This window comes from Marmota flaviventris, chromosome 9, assembly GCF_047511675.1.
Source record: "Marmota flaviventris isolate mMarFla1 chromosome 9, mMarFla1.hap1, whole genome shotgun sequence".
Classification (NCBI taxonomy): domain Eukaryota; kingdom Metazoa; phylum Chordata; class Mammalia; order Rodentia; family Sciuridae; genus Marmota; species Marmota flaviventris.
The window spans coordinates 56,563,924-56,585,230 of NC_092506.1; the positions used below are offsets into that span (position 1 = coordinate 56,563,924).

The window sequence follows — 21,307 nt, forward strand, 5'->3', positions numbered from 1 at the left end:
GCAAGCTCAGGATGGTAGCAGCTGCAATGACAGTGTACCAGGGAGAGACTTGACAGCTGTCAGTTGAACAGCTGATCCAGAGATGACCTGCATCACAAATTATCTGGCAGATTTGGCTATTTAAAAGGAAAGAATAGAAAAATATATTCAGAACATTCTAAGTGCAATGATTAGAGATAAAGATACTTGTATTAATGATGATCTGGTAACAAAGGACTTCACTTGTTATGTATTACCCACAGATAATAAAATCCTTGATTATCTGGAAGAAAGCAAGATTCAATACAAGATAACTTTCTTCTCCAGCAAATTCAATCCAGCACTTACTATTTGGCCAAAGTTTTTACAAGGAGAGACCTTCTCTTGGGGAAGATCTGGCCTCCTATTCTGTCTCAGTGCCTAGACTCATTAAACACATTTTGATTGATGTGTGTTGTTTGAAGGTAATAATTTTGTGCTAATTTGTTACACAGTGATACAAAAATAACATATGTTTTAGGTAAGGAAAAGTTCAATGCTGTTCTAGCAAATACTGAAAATCGTGGGAGCATATTTGGAATCAGGCTTGAAGCTGGAAGATAGAAGAATATTGAGGAACATGACAGAGACATTTTAAAGAACCTTAAATGGGCGATTAGTAGAAACCTGGACTCAGGATGCTGAAGTGAGTGCTCAGAAGAAAGTATGGAACATGTCATCAGAACAAAAGGAAAAATATCCTTATTGTATGGTGGCAGAAAGCCTGGCAAAACTATGTCCTGGAGTTATATACATACCAGAACCTTTAAGTGATAAAATTGCTTATATATATAAGGAATTTCCAAAGTGTTGAAGTGACTCCTGATTTCTTCTTGCTGACAATAATAAAATATAAGTGGAGTGTTAAACTGAGGAAATGATTCTCAAACAAAGAGAAACTAGACCTCTGTGATGTTGGAATTTCTCATGAACTCCAAAAGGCAAACACATTAGAATCAAGAGTTTCAGTCATGATTGCAGTATATGATTGTATGATCTTTTTCTAAAAATAAGCAGGTACACAAATTACTCTTTCAAAAAATAAGATTTGCCTCTCAAATACCAATCAAACTAGAAGTCCCTGAGGAAGCTTTAGGACACTCTCTCTTTCCATCTTTTTTGATGGCTGGTGTGGGTTGTAATTATTTAAGGAACAATTTGAAAACTTCTTTGGATAGACTTTCTTTTTCATATGTTTTCCCTGAAGCCTCAGTTCCTCTAGCCTCTGTTCAGCTGAGCTATTGGTACAAAATTTATTTTAATTCTTGGAGAAAAGGAAAAAAAGTCTCATCTGATCTTTGCATTGGCTCAGTGTTGGGATATTCTCTTAATGCCTAGTCAGACCCTTTACCATTCCGACTCTTCACTTCCTGCATTTCCTGAGCCTAAATATCAGTCAGAAGTGTCATCTTGAGTCTTCTCAAGCATTTACTTGGTATATACTCTGCTGTGGGAATGCATGTGGCTTTATCATTTCCTGTATTAGGAAGCATTCTCTGTACTTCACCAGTTCATCCTTCCATCCCAATTAAACTCTGGAAATATACTTTTACTATTTTCATAATTTGACTTGTCCCAGAAAATTGTGTTATTAGAACCATATAGTAAATAGTCTTTTCCGGTTGACTTTCTTCTCTGAGTACTACACATGTAAGGGTCCTATACATCTTTTCATTTTTTTCATAATAGATTTTATATTAGTGCTGAATTACATCCCATCATCTACATATGCCACAATATATTTACCCATCTAACTACTGAATAAAATCTTTTGTTATCTTTAAGTTTTTGCAATTGTAAATAAATCTTCCACAAACATCTGTGTACAGGTTTTTTTTATGGATATGGTTTCAACTCCTCTGTATGAATATCAAGGATTTTTACTGCTGAGCTCTACATATTTTTCTTTTGATGGCCCGTTAGTCCTTCCTGGATGTTTAAAAATCTGTGGGTGACATTTTCCTTCCTCTGAGTGAAGGATGTAGGGAAAATGACACCTAAGACAGTGTGTGGTCTGGGGTAAAGAAGAGAAAAGAAAAAAAAAAAACAAAAAAATTTAATCCTTCCCATCAGTCATTTCCCTGCAGCAAGACAGACCCTGGAAAGCAGATAGCCATTAACCTGAGAATATCAATCTTGTCCTCATGACAATACAATGACCCTGGGGAGGGCAAGGCAAGCACTGGACCCTGACCTCTAACCTCCATGCCTGCCCTGTAAAAACACTGCCTAACAGAAACTATGACCAGTAAAAACAAGTACCAGATGTTCACAACCTACCCCTGGCCAGATAAAGTTTTCGCAGACTAAATGTAGTCTATGTAAACCCATACACCTCCCATAATGGGTGCCATTTTCCATCCAGGAAGTGTGCCCAGAAGCTCAGATTCCTGTGTGCACTGCTGTATAAAGGTTTTCCTGAATTCATGAGGTCTGTAACTGTTTCAGTCATTTTGTGCTTGCACTGAAGAATGCAATATTTTATATCTTTTACTGTGCATTTTCTAGTGGTGAATCCTCTTATTTTTTATTTTCAGTGTTCACTTTGTACCACAATTCTTCAAGATTATATTGCTTTGTATAGAAATTGTCTGTTATTTTCTTTCAGAGCATTAAAGACTCCATTCTCTTCTTTTGGCTTCCACTAGAGCTGCAGAGAAGTCAGCTCTTTTTACCAGGTTTTTGAACAACTCATTATTTCTATCTTTTGGTCATCTTATTTCTTATTTTATGTCATTTTTTAAGTTTCTAATAATTCTGAAAATAAATTCCTTTTATGTTTCTTGCATTTTTAAAGGTCTTAAATTTTTTCTTTAACATGTAATGGGAAATTTCATTCATTTTTTAAAATACCTCTTAGTTGTTGATGGATCTTTATTTTATTTATTTATACATGGTGCTGAGAATCAAACCCAGTGACTCACACATGCTAGGCAAGTGCTCTACCACTGAGCCACAAACCCACAAACTCATTCATTATTTATTCAAATTATTTACCTCCTTTTTCAGATAGATACTTTCCACTACTGAAGAAGCTTTTTGATGGTCTAAAGATTTGGGCTTAAATTTTTATTTATTGGAAATTTTAATGATGTTGTAGAATATAGGAAGCACAAGATGAAATGAGTATGATATTCTGTTAGTCCACTTTGCATCGTGGTAACAGAATACGTGGGATGGGATAATTTATGAGGAATGGAAACTTATTAGCTCAGAGTTTTGGAGGCAGGAAATTTCAAGATCAAGTTTCCAGCTTCTGAGAAGCAATTTCTTGCTGGGTAATCACACAGCTGAAAGCAGAAGAAAAAGAAGTAAATAGGGATTTATTCACTGTTTATAATGTCATTAATGACACCTGCGAGGGCACCACCCTCTTGACCTTAAATTTCCCAAAGGCTCCACTTCACAATACCATTACAAAATATCTGAATTCCAACATGGGTTCTGGAGGTGACAAATATTCAAATGATAGCATTCTACACTCAGCCTCTCAAACTCATGCCCCTATCACATATAAAATACATTCATCCCCTCTTAATAATTTAAAAATTCTTTATTAATTTTCTTATTTATATATGACAGTGGAATCCATTACAATTCACATTACACATATAGAGCACAATTTTTCTTATACCTGGTTGTATACAAAGTATATTCACACCACTTAGTGTCTTCATACATGTACTTAGGTTAATGATGTCCATCACATTCCATCATCATTGCTAATCCCCTGCCCCTGTCCCTTGCCCTCCAACCCCTCTGCCCTATCTAGAGTTCATCTATTCCTCCATGCTCCCTCTCCCTACCCCACTATGAATCAGCCTCCTTATATCAGAGAAAACATTCACCATTTGTTTTTTGGGGATTGGTTAATTTTTCACTGATATACAGAAATGCCTTTGATTTATGGATGTTGATTTTACATCCTGCAAATTCACCTAGCATTATCTTCTATAACTCCATCCATTTACCTACAAATGCCATGATTTTATTCTCTTTTATTACTGAGTAATATTCCATTGTGTGTATATGCCACATTTTTTAATTGATTCATCTACTGAAGGGCATCTAGATTGGTTCCACAGTTTAACTATCGTAAATTGTGCTGCTATAAACATTGATGTGGGTGTGTCCCTATAGTTTGCTGTTTTTAAGTCTTTTGGGTATAGATTGAGGAAAGGGATAGCTGGGTCAAATGGTGGTTCCTTTCCCATATTTCCAAAGAATCTCCATACTGCTTTCCATATTGGCTGCACCAATTTGAGTCCCACCAGCAATGTATGAGTGTACCTTTTTCCCCACATTCTCGCCAACACTTATTGTTGTTTGTCTTCATAATAGCTGCCATTCTGACTGGAGTGAGATGTTATCTTAGAGTAGTTTTAGTTTGCATTTCTCTAATAGCTAGACATGATGAACATTTTTTTCATATATTTTTTGATTGATTGTATATCGTCTTCTGAGAAGTGTCTGTTCAGGTCTTTGGCCCATTTGTTGATTGGGTTATTTGTTTTTTTGGTGCTTAGCTTTTTGAGTTCTTTATATACCCTAGAGACTAGTGCTCTATCTGATGTGTGAGGGGTAAAAATTTGCTCCCAGGATGTAGGCTCTCTGTTCACCTCACAGATTGTTTCTTTTGCTGAGAAGAAACCTTTTAATTAGTTTGATTCCATCCCATTTATTGATTCTTGGTTTTAATTCTTGCACTATTGGAGTCTTATTAAGGAAGTTGGGCTCGCCATGCACAAAAGTTAACTCAAAATGGATCAAGGAGCTTGATATCAAATCAGAGACTCTGCATCTGATAGAAGAAAAAGTTGGCTCCAATCTACATATTGTGGGGTCGGGCTCCAAATTCCTTAATAGGACACCCATAGCACAAGAGATAATAACAAGAATCAACAAATGGGACTTACTTAAACTAAAAAGTTTTTTTTCTCAGCAAGAGAAACAATAAGAGAGGTAAATAGGGAGCCTACATCATGGGAACAAATTTTTACTCCTCACACTTCAGATAGAGCCCTAATATCCAGTGTATACAAAGAACTCAAAAAATTAAACAATAAGATAACAAATAACCCAATCAACAAATGGGCCAAGGACCTGAACAGACACTTCTCAGAGGAGGACATACAATCAATCAACAAGTACATGAAAAAATGCTCACCATCTCTAGCAGTCAGAGAAATGTAAATCAAAACCACCCTAAGATACCATCTCACTCCAGTATGATTGGCAGCCATTATGAAGTCAAACAACAACAAGTGCTGGTGAGGATGTGGGGAAAAGGGTACACTTGTTCATTGCTGGTGGGGCTGCAAATTGGTGCGGCCAATTTGGAAAGCAGTATGGAGATTCCTTGGAAAGCTGGGAATGGAACCACCATTTGACCCAGCTATTGCCCTTCTTGGACTATTTCCTAAAGACCTTAAAAGAGCATACTACAGGGACACTGCTACAACAATGTTCATAGCAGCACAATTCACAATAGCTAGACTGTGGAACCAACCTAGATGCCCTTCAATAGATGAATGGATAAAAAAAAAATGTGGCATTTATACACAATGGAGTATTACTCTGCACTAAAAAATGACAAAATCTTGGCATTTTCAGGGAAATGGATGGCATTTGAGCAGATTATGCTAAGTGAAGCTAGCCAATCCTTAAAAAACAAATGCCAAATGTCATCTTTGATATAAGGAGAGCAACTAAGAACAGAATAGGGAGGAAGAGCATGAGAAGAAGATCACCACTAAACAGGGATGAGAGGTGGGAGGGAAAGAGAGAGAGAAGGGAAATTGCATGGTAAAGGAAGGAGACCCTCATTGTTATACAAAATTACATATAAGAGGAAGTGAGGGGAAAAGGGGGAAAAAAACAAGAGAGAGAAATGAATTACAGTAGATGGGGTAGGGAGAGGAGATGGGAGGGGAGGGGAGGGAAGGGGAGGGGAGGGGGGATAGTAGAGGATAGGAAAGGCAGCAGAATACAACATACACTAGTATGGCAGTAGGTAAAAATGTGGATGTGTAACCGATGTGAATCTGCAATATGTATATGGGGTAAAAATGGGAGTTCATAATCTCCTTGAATCAAATGTGTGAAATATGATATGTCAAGAGCTTTGTAAAGTTTTGAACAACTAATAATAAAAAAATTAAAAATAAATAAAACAATGTTGAAAATTAAAAAAAAAAAAGGAAGTTGGGGCCTAATCCCTCATGATGAAGATTAGGGCCTACTTTTTCTTCTGTTAGATGCAGTCTCTGGTTTAATTCCTAGATCTTTGATCCACTGAGTTGAGTATTGTGCATGGTGAGAGATGGGGATTTAATTTCATTTTGTTGCATATGGAATTCCAGTTTTCCCAGCACCATTTGTTAAAGGTGCTATCATCTCTCCAGTGCATGTTTTTGGCACCTTTGTCTAATATCAGATAATTGTAATTTTGTGGTTAGTGTCTGTGTCCTCTATTCTATACCATTGATCTACCAGTCTGTTTTGGTGCTAATACCATGCTGTTTTGTTACTATTTCTCTGTGGTATACTTTAAGATCTGGTATGTGATGCCACCTGCTTCACTCTTCCTGCTCTGGATTGCTTTAGTTATTCTAGGTCTCTTTTTTTTTCCAGATGAATTTCATGATTGATTTTTCTATTTCTATGAGGAATGTCATTGGGATTTTAACAGGAATTGCACTATATCTGTATAGTGCTTTTGATAGTAAGGTCATTTTGATAACATTAATTCTGCCTATCCAAGAGCAAGTTAGATCTTTCCATCTTCTAAGGTCTTCTTTGATTTCTTTCTTTAGAGTTCTGTGGTTTTCATTGTATAGATCTTTCACCTCTTTTGTTGATTCCTAAGTATCTTTTTTTTTAGGTTATTGTGAATGGGGTAGTTTTCCTCATTTCCTTCTCAGAGGATTTTTCACTGATATACAGACATGCCTTTGATTTATGGATGTTGATTTTATATCCTGCAACTTTGCTGAATTCATTTACTAGTTCTAGTAGTTTTCTGGTGGAGCTTTTTGGGTCTTCTAGGTATAGAATCAAATCATCAGCAAATAGTGCTAATTTAAGTTCTTCTTTTCCTATACATACCCCTTTAATTTCTTTTATCTAACTGCTCTGGCCAGTGTTTCAAGAACTATGTTGAATAGAAGTGGTGAAAGAGGACATCCCTGTCTTGTACCAGTTTTTAGAGGGAATGCTTTTAATTTTCCTCCATTTAGAATGATGTTGGTCTGAGGCTTAGAGTAGATAGCCTTTATGATGTTGGGATATGTTCATGTTATCCTTAGTTTTTCTAGTGTTTTGAACATGAAATGATACTATATTTTGTCAAATGCTTTTCCTGCATCTATTGAGATGATCATATGATTCTTATCTTAAGTCTACTGATGTGAGGAATTACATTTATTGATTTCCGTATGTTGAACCAACCTTGCATCCCTGAGATGAATCCCACTTGATCATGGTGCACAATCTTTTTGATATGTTTTTGTATTCTCTTTGCCAGAATTTTGTTGAGAATTTTTGTTCATTAGAGATATTGGTCTGAAGTTTTCTTTCTTTGAAGTGTCTTTGTCTGGTTTTGGAATCAGGGTGATATTGGCCTCTTAGAGTTTGGAAGTGCTCCCTCTTTTTATATTTCCTGAAATAAATTGTTATTTATTAGTATTAATTTTTCTTTAAAGATCTTGTAGAACTCAGCTGTGTATCTTTCTGTTGCTGGGTTTTTCTTGGTTATTAATCTTTTGATGGTTTTGTCTATTTCCTTACTTGTTATTGGTCTGTTTAAGTTGTGTATATCTTCCTGACTCAATCTGGGCAGATCATATTACTTAAGAAATTTGTTGGTGCCTTCAATGTCTTCTATTTTATTGGAGTATAAGGTTTTAAAATAATTTCTAATTTCCTCTGTATTTCTCTTTGTGTCTGTTATGATACTGCCATTTTCATCACATATGCTGGTAATTTGAGTTCTCTCTCCCCTACTCTTCATTAGTGTGGCTAAGGATCTGTCAATTTTATTTATTTTTTCAAAGAACCAACATTTTGTTTTGTCAATTTTTTCAATTGTTTCTTTTGTTTTGATTTTATTGATTTCAGCTCTAATTTTAATTATTTGTGCCTTGTACTGCTTTTGCTGCTGTTTTGTTCTTCTTTTTCTAGGGCTTTGAGATGTAGTGTGAGGTCATTTATTTGTTGACTTTTTCTTCTTTTAAGGAATGAACTCCATGCAATGAATTTTCCTCTTAGTACTGCTTGTATAGTGTCCCAGAGATTTTGATATGTTGTGTCTGTGTTCTCATTTACCTCTAAGAATTTTTTAATCTCCTCCTTGATGTCTTCTGTAACCCATTGTTCATTTAGTAGCATATTGTTCAGTCTCCATGTAATGCAGAAATTTTTCTTTTTTATTTTGTTTCATTCCATTATGATCTAAAAAATGCATGGTAGTATCTCTACTTTTTGTTTTTGCTAAGAGTTGCTTTGTGGCATACTATATGGTCTATTTTAGAGAAGGATCCATGTGCTGCTGAGAAGAAAGTGATGCAGGTTGAAACATTCTATATATGACAGTTAAGTCTAAGTTATTGATTGTATTATTGAGTTCTATAGTTTCTTATTCAACTTTTGTTTTGAAGATCTCCAGTGGTGAGAAAGGTGTGTTAAAGTTCCCCAAGATTATTGTGTTGTGGTCAATTTGACTCTTGAACTTGAGTAGAATTTGTTGGATGAACATAGCTGTACCATTGTTTGGGGCATATATATTTATGATTGTTCTGTCTTGTTGGTGTATGGTTCCCTTGAGCAGTATGTAATGTCCATATTTATCCCTTTTGATTATTATTGGCTTTCAGACTACTTTATTTGATACGAGGATAGAAACCCCTGCTTGTTTATGCAGTTTATGTGAGTGGTATGATTTTTCCCAACCTTTCACCTTCAGTCTATGGTTGTCTTTTCCTATGAGTCTCTTGGAGGCAGCATATTGTTTTTTTTGTTTTTTTTTTTTTATCCAATCTGCTAATCTATATCTTTTGATTGGTGAGTTTAGGCCATTAACATTCAGGGTTATTATTGAGACATGATTTGTATTCCCAGCCATTTTTTGTTTACTTTTGGTATTTAATGTGACTTGGTTTCTCCTCTGATTAGATTTTTATTTAGTGTAAACCCTCCCTCTGCTGATTTTTTATCATTGTTTCCCATTTCCTCTTTGAGGAATATTTTGCTGAGAATGTTCTGTAGTGTAGGCTTTCTAGTTGTAAATTCTTTTAACTTTTGTTTATCATAGAAAGTTTTTATTTCACCATCAAAACAAAAGCTTAATTTTGCTGGAAATAAGATTCTTGGTTGGCATCCATTTTTTTTCAGATATTAGTATATGTTGTTTCAGGATATTCGGGCTTTGAAGGTCTGGGTTGAAAAATCTGCTGAGACCCAAATTGGTCTCCCCTTATATGTGATCTGATTCCTCTCTCCTATGGCTTTTAAGAATCTATCCTTATTCTGTATGCTAGGCATTTTCATTATAATGTGCTTTGGTGTAGATCTGTTGTAATTTTGTACATTTGGTGTCCTGTAGGCCTCTTGTATTTGGTTTTACAATCCAATCTTCATGCTTGAGAAATTTTCTGATATTATCTCATTAAAAAGATTGTGCATTTTTTGGTTTGAAACTCTGTGCCTTCCTCTATCCCAGTAACTCTTAGATTTGGTCTTTTGATGCTGTCCCATAATTCTTGGATGTTCTGATCATGGTTTCTTACTATCTTCACTGTGTGATCACTTTATTTTCCAGATTGTATATTTTGTCTCCATTATCTGATGCTCCTTCTTCCAAGTGATCTAGTCTGGTGGTGATTCTTTCTATTGAGTTTTTTATTGGATTTATTGTTTCCTTCATTTCAAAGATTTCTGGGTTTTTTCCCATCTTCCATCTAAGCATATGCACTGCAATGTCATTGGCTGCAAAACACTAATAAAATCCTGGATTGAGGAGATCATCGTGAGCTATATTCATAGAATTGGATGACATCTATATATAAATAATTATTCATAAAATGAATAGAAATATTAATTAGGTGATGATGAAATATAGAAGTTAGAGGTGTAAATTAGATTAGAAGTTCATTTTAAACTACAAGAAAGTAAATAAGCATTATATAACTTAAGACAAACTGACAGTGATAGGAATGAAGCAATTAAAAGGAAAAATATAGAAGAAAGATAACCAAATGGTGGTGTTGCACTATTTGAAAAAATAAGCATTGAGCTTAGAAACACATGGATATTGGAAAACTCCGTGCCTCAGCCTCATACTTTCCATGCAATTGAGATTGTGTAGTAAGTGCCCAAAGCATGCTATTAACTTGCAATTCACCATAGCATATTTTTTAAAAAGTCTATCTTGACAGTACACTCAATTATGTCTAAAATACGCACAGGAAAGTTTTGATGAAAATGTATTTTATATAAGTAAAGCAGGAGTTGAGAAGAACTTTGAGAGTAGCTTTCCTAATACATTCATGCTTTTCATCACGTGGCTCACACTTCCTAATCTCAGGACCCAGTCAACACTAACTGAATATCTTTTTTTTCACACAGCCATGGACACAAGCAAGCAGACCCCTGATGAGCCTCTCCTCAGAAGCAAAAGGAGGCAAGATCTTCCAGAGATGCTCAGAGAAGTGGGACTGGAAGTTGAGTACTGGTTGATCAAGCTGAAGGAAGTCCTGGGTGTGACCTGTGCCCAGTCATTAAGTTATTTAAAAGAAAAAGACCTCCAGAAGCTGAAATATGAGGTAAAATATCCATGGGAGAAAAGGGCCCTGGAGAAGCTGCTTGACCTGTCCCACTCAAATAGTCTTGCAGAGTTACAGGAGTCACCAGTGGAGAGGAAAAAGGAGAAGCAGGCAGAACAAGCAGTGAAAGAGCTGAGGAACTTGCTGTCAGAAGGGAGACAGAGACAGGAAGAGGCAGTGAAGAGAAAGGAAGCAAAGCTGAGGCAAGCCGTGGAGATCCCTGAAGAGAACAGGCTGAAGCCTCCAAAGCCCCTCAGGGAAGTCATGGAAATCATAAAGAAAGAATTCAGTCCCATGGAGCAGACGCCATCCCACAGGCCAAACCTCCCAGATAGAGATCTGGTAAGATGGGCATCTGGAGGGCTGGCCCTGCAGGGAATATACAAAACCTGCCACCACATGGACCTGATACAGAGGAGAGAGGAGCTACTCAGTGTCCCCAAGGAGTTCTCACTCTTTGGCCCTCAGCAGGGCACATTGATGAAATCGGAAGAATTTACATCTTCTCAAGCAGAAGTCATGTTCACCCAGTCTATGGAGAATTTAGGCTTCAGTTTAACTACTTCAGCCAAGGGTGGAGGTTGGGGATTTAGTTTACAAACTGAACTGGATAAAGGCAAACATTCAGAATCCAAGCAAACCCACCTAACAAATTCTGAGTGCTCTTATTTCTGCTCAACCAAGTTCAGATACACTCCCATGGCATCCTGCCACTTCCCCATTGATCAGCTCCAGTTGTCCCATGCTGCTCTTCAGGAATTGAAATGCCTTGAAGACCTTCTGGATCAGACTACAGACCCTCAGGAATCCCAGGTGCTGAAACAGTGGAGTGAAAGATTCTTCCACAGGTTTGGCTCTCATGCTAACCAAGGCCCTCTGCATCTGGGAGGAATCTACTGGTGGAAGGCTGTCTCAAAGGGGTTCCAAAATTATCACCTAGTTGATATAAAGCAGCAGGCAATAGAGGCCCTGGATTTTTACATAAGTGGTGGCTACCAAGGTTTTGGAATGAATGTTGCTGCAGGTATGAATGTGTCAGACTCACATTCAAAAGCAGCTATTCAGAACAAGACTTTTCAAAACCTCCAAACCAAATTCCAATTATCTGTGTCCAAGACAGGTGGACCACCAGAAGCAGATGACCTTGCTCAATGGAAAGCTGGCCTTGTTGCCAGCAATCAAACCTGGTGTGTCATTGATCGGGGATTCCAGGTGGTGCCTATTTGGGACATTATCCTCTCCAGCCACAGAAGTGATTTTAGAGATCCATGTAAGGTAGCTAAGTGTCTGAAAGACAACTACACTACTCTGACTGGCCTTGCTTCCCAGATCCAAGAAGGAGAGGAGATACTGAGTGTTAGGCAAGAGGTTAGAGTTTTCTTAGATGCTGTGAAGTCCTGGGAAGTCTCTGATCCTGAAGAACAGCTTCAAAAGCTGATAAATTTTAAGCAAACACTGAGTCAAAAAACAAAAGGAAATGACACTTGGATTAACCTATGCCTCATAGATAAGGATCTGCAGACTTTTCTAGTCAATACCATCAATTTTTGCAAAATGTCTACCAATTGTAAAACAAATTATATTAAAATTCAGTTGTGCAGCCTTCTAGATCCTCACATCTACAAAGTGGAAAATTTTCCTCAGACTCACTCCATTATGCACTGGATCAAACAGTCAGATTCAGAGCAAGAGCAAGTCCACATCTCCGATTTTTCTGAATTCATTAAAAAATTAACAAAAACACAGGAAGAATTCTTGGAAGTGAAGGTCCAAGAAAAAGTAGAAGAAGCTCAAAGAAAGGCCACATATGAGGTCTGCTTGGCTCTCAACAGCTTCTTGAGCCACTTGCAAGCAACAGAGCAGCCAGATACACAGCTCTTGCTACTTTCCATTGCAGCTGGTGCAGGATATCAGGTGGGAAGCAATATTTTTAAGCCTCTCCTGGGGCCTGGTGAGTTAAACTTCCTACTGGATGAAATACAAACTGCCTTTAATGAATACCAGCAGCTCAAAAGTATTTCCAGCTATAGGGCCCATGCATTCCTGTTGCTCACAGGTCTGACAGCCACAGCTGAATTAAGAGCTCTATCTATAGAAGAGAAGACAAAACGCATGGAATTTATAATAAAACACATGGGACAATTATTTTCTAAAGAAGTTGTACATGTCCTCACTAAATTTGAAGAAGATCATGATTGGGAAAACCTAGAAAGAAACTTGAGATTACTCATTGATGGAGATTATGAAGCCACTATCTCTTCTTTGAAAAGGGATGACGTTGAAAGAGAGCTACTAAATCTTTTCCATGAAAAGAAACGGCCCTGTGAACCAGATATTAATGAAAATAACACAAATGAAGTAATAGAAAATGAAGCCTTCCTAGACTTACTCCAGCGTCTAGGCCTACAACATTACTACCCTAAAAAAATGAGTAAAGCTAAATTTCATCTGATCTACAAGACTTCTCTTTACAACACCCAGCCCAATTCTGAAAAGGAACTTCCCTTTTATTTCCTTCAGAAGCTAATGTTGCTGGATTATGGACTGAGATACCTTGTCTTTAAAGACTATGGAAATAGAGAATCTAAGGTTTCTCCAAGTGCCTCCAATCAGGAATATGAGGGTTTTGATCCATATGAAGACTTCGTTGAAGATAGTGATACTCTCACTGATCCTTTGACTACTGAGTCAAGGCCCCACATTCACCCCATGGATATCCAGATGACCATTTTTCACTGTGCAGATGATTTTGCCAGACAATATATTTTGACCAAACTTTCTACTTGTCAATTTGCCCTGCCTCTCCTGGTGCCAAATCCTTGCACTTCTCAAATCGAATTCTCTCTCTCTCTGGTCTCTCAGAAAAGTTAGGAGAAGTTGGCAGCAAGAAAAGAAATCACCACATGGGAAGAACAGTCATAAGTGTCAGCAGATGTGTTGTGTCTCCACCCCCATTGTGTCCTTCATTAGAGTGGGCAATGGCCTGTCTGCTTCCAAATCTCAGATCATGAACTGTCTTCTCAGTGAACGTAAACATAATGTCTTTTTCCACCGACACTGCAGAGAAAGCAGCAAGGACTGCCTCTTGATGGGAGGTGTGGTAGAAATCTGCTGGTTTTGGCCTGGAGGGGAAGTGGAGGACAGGTTTGACAACTGTGTGACCTTCATGAATCTTCATGGAGATGCAAAGGAACATAAAAGGCAGCTCACTTTCCTGCAGGAGGTCTCTTCTCTCATTGTGGTCCTCATGTCAGCTTCTGATGACAACAAACAAAACCAAAAAATTGTCCGTGACCTATGTCAGTCATCAAGATCATTGATCTGCTTGCTAGATGACAAAGAAAAATCCAAACCCAGTAGTTCTGGTAGAAGAGTGAAAATTGGCCTGAGGAATAGAAATGAGGCAGAATTGACAGAGGAGCTCACAACTACCATCAGACGTTTGCTAGAGCTCTCTGACACAGCTCTCAGCCTAGAGGACTGTTCTCAAATTGCTCGCCAGCAAGGATTTCTTATTGATGAAGACCAGAGAGATTGTAAGGAGGGCAAAGAAAAGGCACAGATTATAATGGCTCTTTTAAGAGGAACAGAGTTATCTAAGGTGAAGGAAACCTTCCTACCGCTTCAGGGACAACTGTGGCAACTTTGGTGTAGGAAGGACAAAGAACTTTATCATCTGAGAGAGAAGGGAAATCGAAGCATTGAACAACACAAGAGTGAGCTTGAGTCAGATAAACAAATAATTCGGCAAAAACAGGTGCAAAGAGCTTTTCCTCTCAATGATGTAATGTTCTCTGTGCTTCAAATTCTCTACCGCTATTCAGAAACTCACACCACACTCTACTTCTTGCAATGGATGAGTGTGTTTTTAGATAGGTTGACTGAAGAGCATTTGGAGAACCTACATGAAAAACTAATTCATTTGTGGTCAATTGTGAAAACAGAGAAGCAAAGCTCCCAAAGCAGCCACTCTTTGGAGCTCTGTCAAAAGAAGATTAGTGATTATACCTTAGGAATTGAGCAGTTTCTCAGAGAGGTTGGCCAGATCTATGAAGCTCTGGAAGAAACTTCCTCCACAAATGATATAGTTTTTCTCTTCCTTCCCCAAATTGCTGCAGACCTGATGATAGCTGGTGTCCCCATAGAGCTGATGGATGGAGATGCTTCCTATGTGCCCTTAAAATGGATGGCAGCTGTTTTTGACAAGCTCTCTGAGAAACTTGGAGACAAACGTCTCTTTGTCCTCTCTGTGCTTGGCCTGCAGAGCTCTGGGAAGTCTACCCTACTGAATGCTCTTTTTGGGCTGCAGTTCAGTGTAAGTGCAGGCAGGTGTACCAAGGGGGCCTACATGCAGCTCCTAAAGGTAGACAAGACATCCACAGAGGAACTTGGCTTTGACTTTGTGCTAGTTGTAGACACAGAAGGACTTCGGGCCCCAGAACTCAGCAACAAATCCCAGAACTGGGACAACGAGTTAGCCACCTTTGTCATTGGGCTTGCAAACTTGACTCTCATCAATATATTTGGGGAGAATCCATCAGAAATGCAGGATATCCTACAGATAGTAGTCCAAGCCTTTCTGAGGATGAAACAAGTGAAAATTTCCCCCAGGTGCATATTTGTCCATCAGAATGTAGGAGAAGTTACAGCTAAAGACCAAACTACAGAAGGACGAAGGCGGTTAGAGCAGAGGCTAGATGAAATGGCAGCACTGGCTGCTAAACAAGAAGAGTGCTCAGATGTCACTCACTTCAGTGATGTCATCAAGTTTGATGTCAATACTCACGTGTACTACTTTGCTCACCTCTGGGATGGCAATCCCCCCATGGCCCCTCCCAATCCTCGCTATAGCCACAATGTCCAGGAACTGAAAAGTACAATTCTTTTAACTGCCAAACAGGAATCCAGGGGAAGCATCATGAAGATATCAGATGTGAAATTCAGAGTTCAAGATTTGTGGAGAGCCCTGGTAAGTGAGAACTTCATTTTCAGTTTCAGAAACACCCGAGAGGTCATGGCCATGAGCAAACTGGAAACCATGTATAACCACTGGACCTGGGAGCTCAGGAGCCATATGTTGGACTTGCAGAACCAGCTTCACAATCAGATTCAAAATAGAAAAATTCAGACACTCACATCAAGCATAATTGAGTGTCCAGTTACAGAGAAATATGAAACCATCAAGCAAGTACTTGAAAAATATTTTACTGAAGACCCAGAGAGAGAGATACTTGTCCAATGGAAAGCCTATTTTGAAAATAAGCTACTAATCCTTAAAGAGTCACTTATTTCAGACACCAAGAGAAAAGCCCATGAACTTATTCATCTCAAACAAAATCAAGAACAACTAGAACAGAAAAAGACTGTATATGAAAATGAATTATTGAAGAAGAGCCAAAACTTGGCTTTAAGAGTAAAAGGTAAAAAGTTGAGTGATGAAGAGTTATATGAGAAATTCAGTCAACTTTGGGGAAAATGGGTTTGTGAAGTATCCTCAAATCTCCCTCAAGCCACAGAGCCTAAAATTGATGTGCATGCTGAAAACATCCTTTTGGATTATTTCAGAAAAGAGAAAAACATAGTAGAAAAACTAAAGAGAAATATTGGAAAGAATTTTCAGCTAGATTTTGGAAAACATGTCAAGATGTGTAAGGAATATTTCTTTCTCACAAAGAGTTTAGAGGCCTGTGATAAAGTGTCCATTGATATGACTACTGATCGTATTTTTTCAAGATTTAATGAATATATTGAAAATATTACGAATCAACAACGTGATTATGATCAAAGTGACTTCCATCAAATCCTGAGAATAATAGAAGAGGAAGGGAAATCTGAACACACTAAGAATAGATATATATTTACGAGCGAATACAACATTGAATTATCTTCATATTTATTTCAAAAGGCAACAAAGCATTTTAAGGAAAGGCATAGGGCATTTAGGAGAGCAAATGATCCTGTAAAATATCTAGAACAAAAGAAAGACGATTTTTTCATGAGTTTCAAGATCTCCTGCCAAGGTGCAACCTCCATCACATGTTTTGTTGATTTTCTGTGGCAAAAGCTCACTCCTGCTGTCTCTGCTACCATCCAGGGGAAAATGGTCCCTAGAATAGCTGGGGAGATAAGAGCCTCCTGCCCTGCATTCAATGGAAACAGATCTAACCTGGAGAAACACATTCTCATCTCTCTAGCAGAAGAAGAAAATTTTGAAAATTATTGGCAATACATTTACAATCCAAAATCATTTTGTAGGAGTTACATTGAGAACTATACCAAAAAGTACTGTTCAGACAACAGAGATAAAAAAATAAAGACTTTATTCAAAACAAGTCTTGATGACATCAAGAATACTATCCTCTCTGCCATTCATGAATCCACAGCAGTAGCTAAAGACAGAAGCAGCACTGCATCTGGGTGGCTGGATTTGTTCTGTGATCACCTGGGGAACAACTTGATTTTCCCACGAAGAGACTTGATAAACATTGAGCACCAAGAGATAAAAGATATGGATTTTCTCAAAGAAGCCATGAGTGCAGGTTTGGATCCTGCAATGAAGAAGGTGGAACAGAACTTGTCAAGTATGCCTATAGAAGAAATGGTTCCTGAAATTGAGAAAATCCTCTCTGAACATCTCTGTGGATGTTGGAAACAGTGTCCCTTCTGTAAAGCAATTTGTACAAACACAATTCCTGAACATGAAGGAGACCACAGTGTTCCATTTCATCGTCCTCAGGCTGTCCGTGGAGTCAATTGGTATAGAACAGACCACTTTGTCATTGATTGTTGTACTAGTTTAGTAGCAAGTAATAATTTGCTTGTTTTGAGAGATGATTGGATGATCCCATATAAGAACTATCGGGAGGCAGGAGGGGATTATGCCACATGGAGCATCACCCCAGATTCATCCACCCAGCCATACTGGAAATGGTTTGTCTGTCACTTCAGAACAAAATTGGAAGAAAAATATCAACTAAAATTTATAGATAAAGGTCAAATGCCCTATGAATGGGGCAAAATCACAAAGCAGGAAGTGCTTAATGACTTGAAAAAATAATCTTCAATGACCACATAAATACCTTAGCATCTGTACAAAGTCAGAGTACCAAGCAACCTCAAAACATATCCTCCTTACAACTAGAGCTTTACATATTCCACTTTGTAAAGAAAATGTTTAAAAAGTGATTAAATATCAATTCAAGAATTTAAGAATTCCTGGAAAAATACTTGATATCTCTCTGCCTCAATTCCATTTGGAATAGAAAGAAATTACTAAAATAGGAGAATATGACAAAATCCAAATATCTAGTTCCTATTTTGAAATATTGCTCTACATATTTTAAAATATGTAACACCTCAGAAAAAAATCATCTTCACACGGAAAATTTTAAGTCATTTCATGATACTACAAATTTCTCTACAGTAACTGCATGGCTGTTGAACTAATATACAAGTCTTGACAAGCAACGACAAATAAACTTTCTCTATTTCACTGAATTTTTTCAATCATTCAATCCATGAAGAAAATTTACTCACCCTTAAACACAAAAGATTCATGGAAATTTCATGATTCCCATGTATAGTATTTTATAGGGATATTTTATTCTAGCAGAGAACAAACCAGAGACTTGACAAAGATAAAGTCTTCATCAAGTCAGGAAACATTATCAGGCAAACATAGGAAATAGAAGTTAAATAATTGCTTCATTTAATCAACATTCTCTTCTTTCTGGTTTCTTGGAACTTCCTTGTCATGCTACAAAAAGTTGAGTTATTCACAAAGTTTAGATCTTCAAAGCTGGTGTTATCTGCCTGAGATTACCTCCTGAAACAAGTGTAATGATAACCATGTAAATGGGACCCTACCCATCAAGTCTGTGGACAAGGTCAAATTAGATAAAGCCATTAATGATTATAAACACCATCCCCTAAAGAAAAAAAATGAAAAAATATCTACTTTTTATAAAAATTTCATAATTATTAATTAATCTTAATTGGGTTCTCACTTTTTAATAAAAATTTATATTTCTTGTATAAATATATATTTCATGTATAAAATGCAGAGGAGTGCTTATCTACAATGAGACATATTTTTGCTTCCTTATACTTTTTCCGTGCTAGGGGAATCACCCTTCTACAAACCTATACCTTATGCTCAGTTCTCAAAGCTGATGATTTAAAATAATGCTGATGAAAGAAGAAAATGTCCTCATTTTAGACATAAAGATACCCTTTGGTTTCCATTTACTGATACAGGCTCTACCTATCTATGGACAGTGAAAAGACACAACCAAAGCCACAGTAGTTAAACAACATAGATCTTCAGAAATGGGAGATGCTGACTCCATCACCTTTGTCCACCACAGGACTACAAATATATTATCAGTTTCAGATCTACTGACTAGAATCTCCATAAGTTTTCTGTTTGTTTTTGTTGTAGTGCTGTGGATTAAACCCTGGCATTACACATGTCAGGAAGCACATTTTTACTCAACTACAGCATTTTTTTTTTTTTTTAATTTCGGAGATGGAGTTTCATTAAGATGCAACCTGTGAGCCTCCTGCCTCAGGCTCTCAGGTTGCTGGGATTAAAGGTATCAGAAATCTTGAAAAAATTGTGAAGGATATAGGTGTTCTTGAACAGAATGATTTTTTTTTCTGAAAAAATAGTCTTGGTGAGAGTTGGGAGGATCTCTTAATGAGATCAACCTGATATAGTATTAGGAACAGAAGCTCTGCACAGCATGGTGCCTGTCACACTCATCACTGCAAGCTTTGAAAAGGCTTAATGTTCAATTGACATTAGCTGAATGCTTTTATTTATTTATTTTTTTTATTGTTGGTTGTTCAAAACATTACATAGTTCTTGATATATCGTATTTCACACTTTGATTCAAGTGGGTTATGAACTCCCATTTTTACCCTGTATACAGATTGCAGAATCACATCAGTTACACATCCATTGATTTACATATTGCCATACTAGTGTCTGTTGTATTCTGCTGCCTTTCCTATCCTCTACTATCCCCCCTCCCCTCCCCTCTTCTCTCTCTACCCACTCTACTGCAATTCATTTCTCCCCCTTGTATTAGCTGAATGCTTTTTATATTGAATGAATCAATATAGCCTTCAACTAATAAGTCTCATATATTACTTTTGATTTTAAAGCCAAAAATATTTGGCAAAAGTAAAAAGGCCTCTAATAAATTCCTCAGGTATGTTAACAGTGTGATTCTTACATGAGATCCCAAGGAAAAACTAGAGAGATGACAAAAATATTGGGAAGAGGTAAATTAGAGTAAAAGAAGATGACTATGTAGAGATGGTGTTTTCTGTGATACAATTAGGGAAAATAATGAAGTTGGTGCCAGAAATGGGAGAGATAATAGTGTTAGTATTTTGGGTCTCATTAGGGAAGAGACCTCAGGAACAGTGGAGCAGGGGAGAGGAGTCAGTGGGGATGAGAACATCAAGATGTAGAGCACTGGGTCTGATTGAAGGTCACAAAATTAGAGTTGAAAATAGGTGCAAGGTTAGTAGGGGTAGGGTTCTCATGGGTAGCAGAATGAGCCTCAGTCACTGAGGTGAGGAGCAGAGAAAAAGGAATTGGGGGTCACCACATGAGCAGATTTCAGATGTTCCAGTCATTAAGGCAAAGGTGCCAAGTAGTGTGGTAAAGGAATCACAAGGCCAAAAGAGATGGGGCAAGGATGGTAATGGACCTAGGAGAGTATGGAAATTCATGACAGGATGTAAGTTATTCACTTATACGTGGACTCCAAAAATGAGAACTCATAGAAATAGAGAGTAGAATGCAGGTTACCAGAGACTGAGGACAGGGTGGGGGATAGGGGAAAGTTTGGTCAAAAGGGAAAGTTTCAGTTAAAGAAGAGGAAAAATTCTGGTGATCTATAAAACCAGGTGACTAGTAATTATGCTAATTATTATCATTAGTACTATTGCTATCTTACTGAAATGTGGTTGTGTTTATAGTCTGCTCACTTGTAAGAAGCAAGTCCAAGCTTTCTATTTTAATCCAAGTATGAGTTGCATAAGTGTTTGTAGTGCTCTTTTCTCAGTCTGTGTTTTATTTTCTCTAAATGTAATCTTAAAATAAAGTAGAATTAAAATAATCATGCTTAATGAATTATACAATACAAAATTGCAAACAGTGAATTTTAAGTGTCATAACCCCCCAAAAATAGATAAGTATATAAAGTTATGGATATGTTAATTTGCCTAATTTGCTTATTCCTCAATCTATACATGTATAAAAGCATCAAATTGTACCCCATATTATGTACATTTATTATCTGTCAATAAAAATTAAAAATAAACAATAAAAAATGATTTACATAAAATGCAATGGAAAACTGCTTCAAGATTTTTTCAGGAGATCTCTTTTTCTTAGAGACAGATAATATGAACCCAATAACATCTACAGAATGTGGTATGTCTAAAAATTGACC

The 21,307-nt window shown here is 37.3% G+C and overlaps 1 protein-coding gene across 1 annotated transcript in view; it reads left to right on the forward strand.

The window, feature by feature from the left end:
• Nucleotides 1-20,520, forward strand: part of LOC114078880 (interferon-induced very large GTPase 1-like) — a 60,053-nt gene extending 39,533 nt beyond the window's left edge. Inside the window, 2 exon segments of the mRNA XM_027919935.2 lie at nucleotides 10,642-13,679; nucleotides 13,681-20,520. Of these exon segments, the coding sequence (XP_027775736.2) occupies nucleotides 10,642-13,679; nucleotides 13,681-17,895 (7,253 nt within the window). The 3' untranslated portion in view covers nucleotides 17,896-20,520.
• The last annotated feature ends 787 nt before the right edge of the window (nucleotides 20,521-21,307 follow it).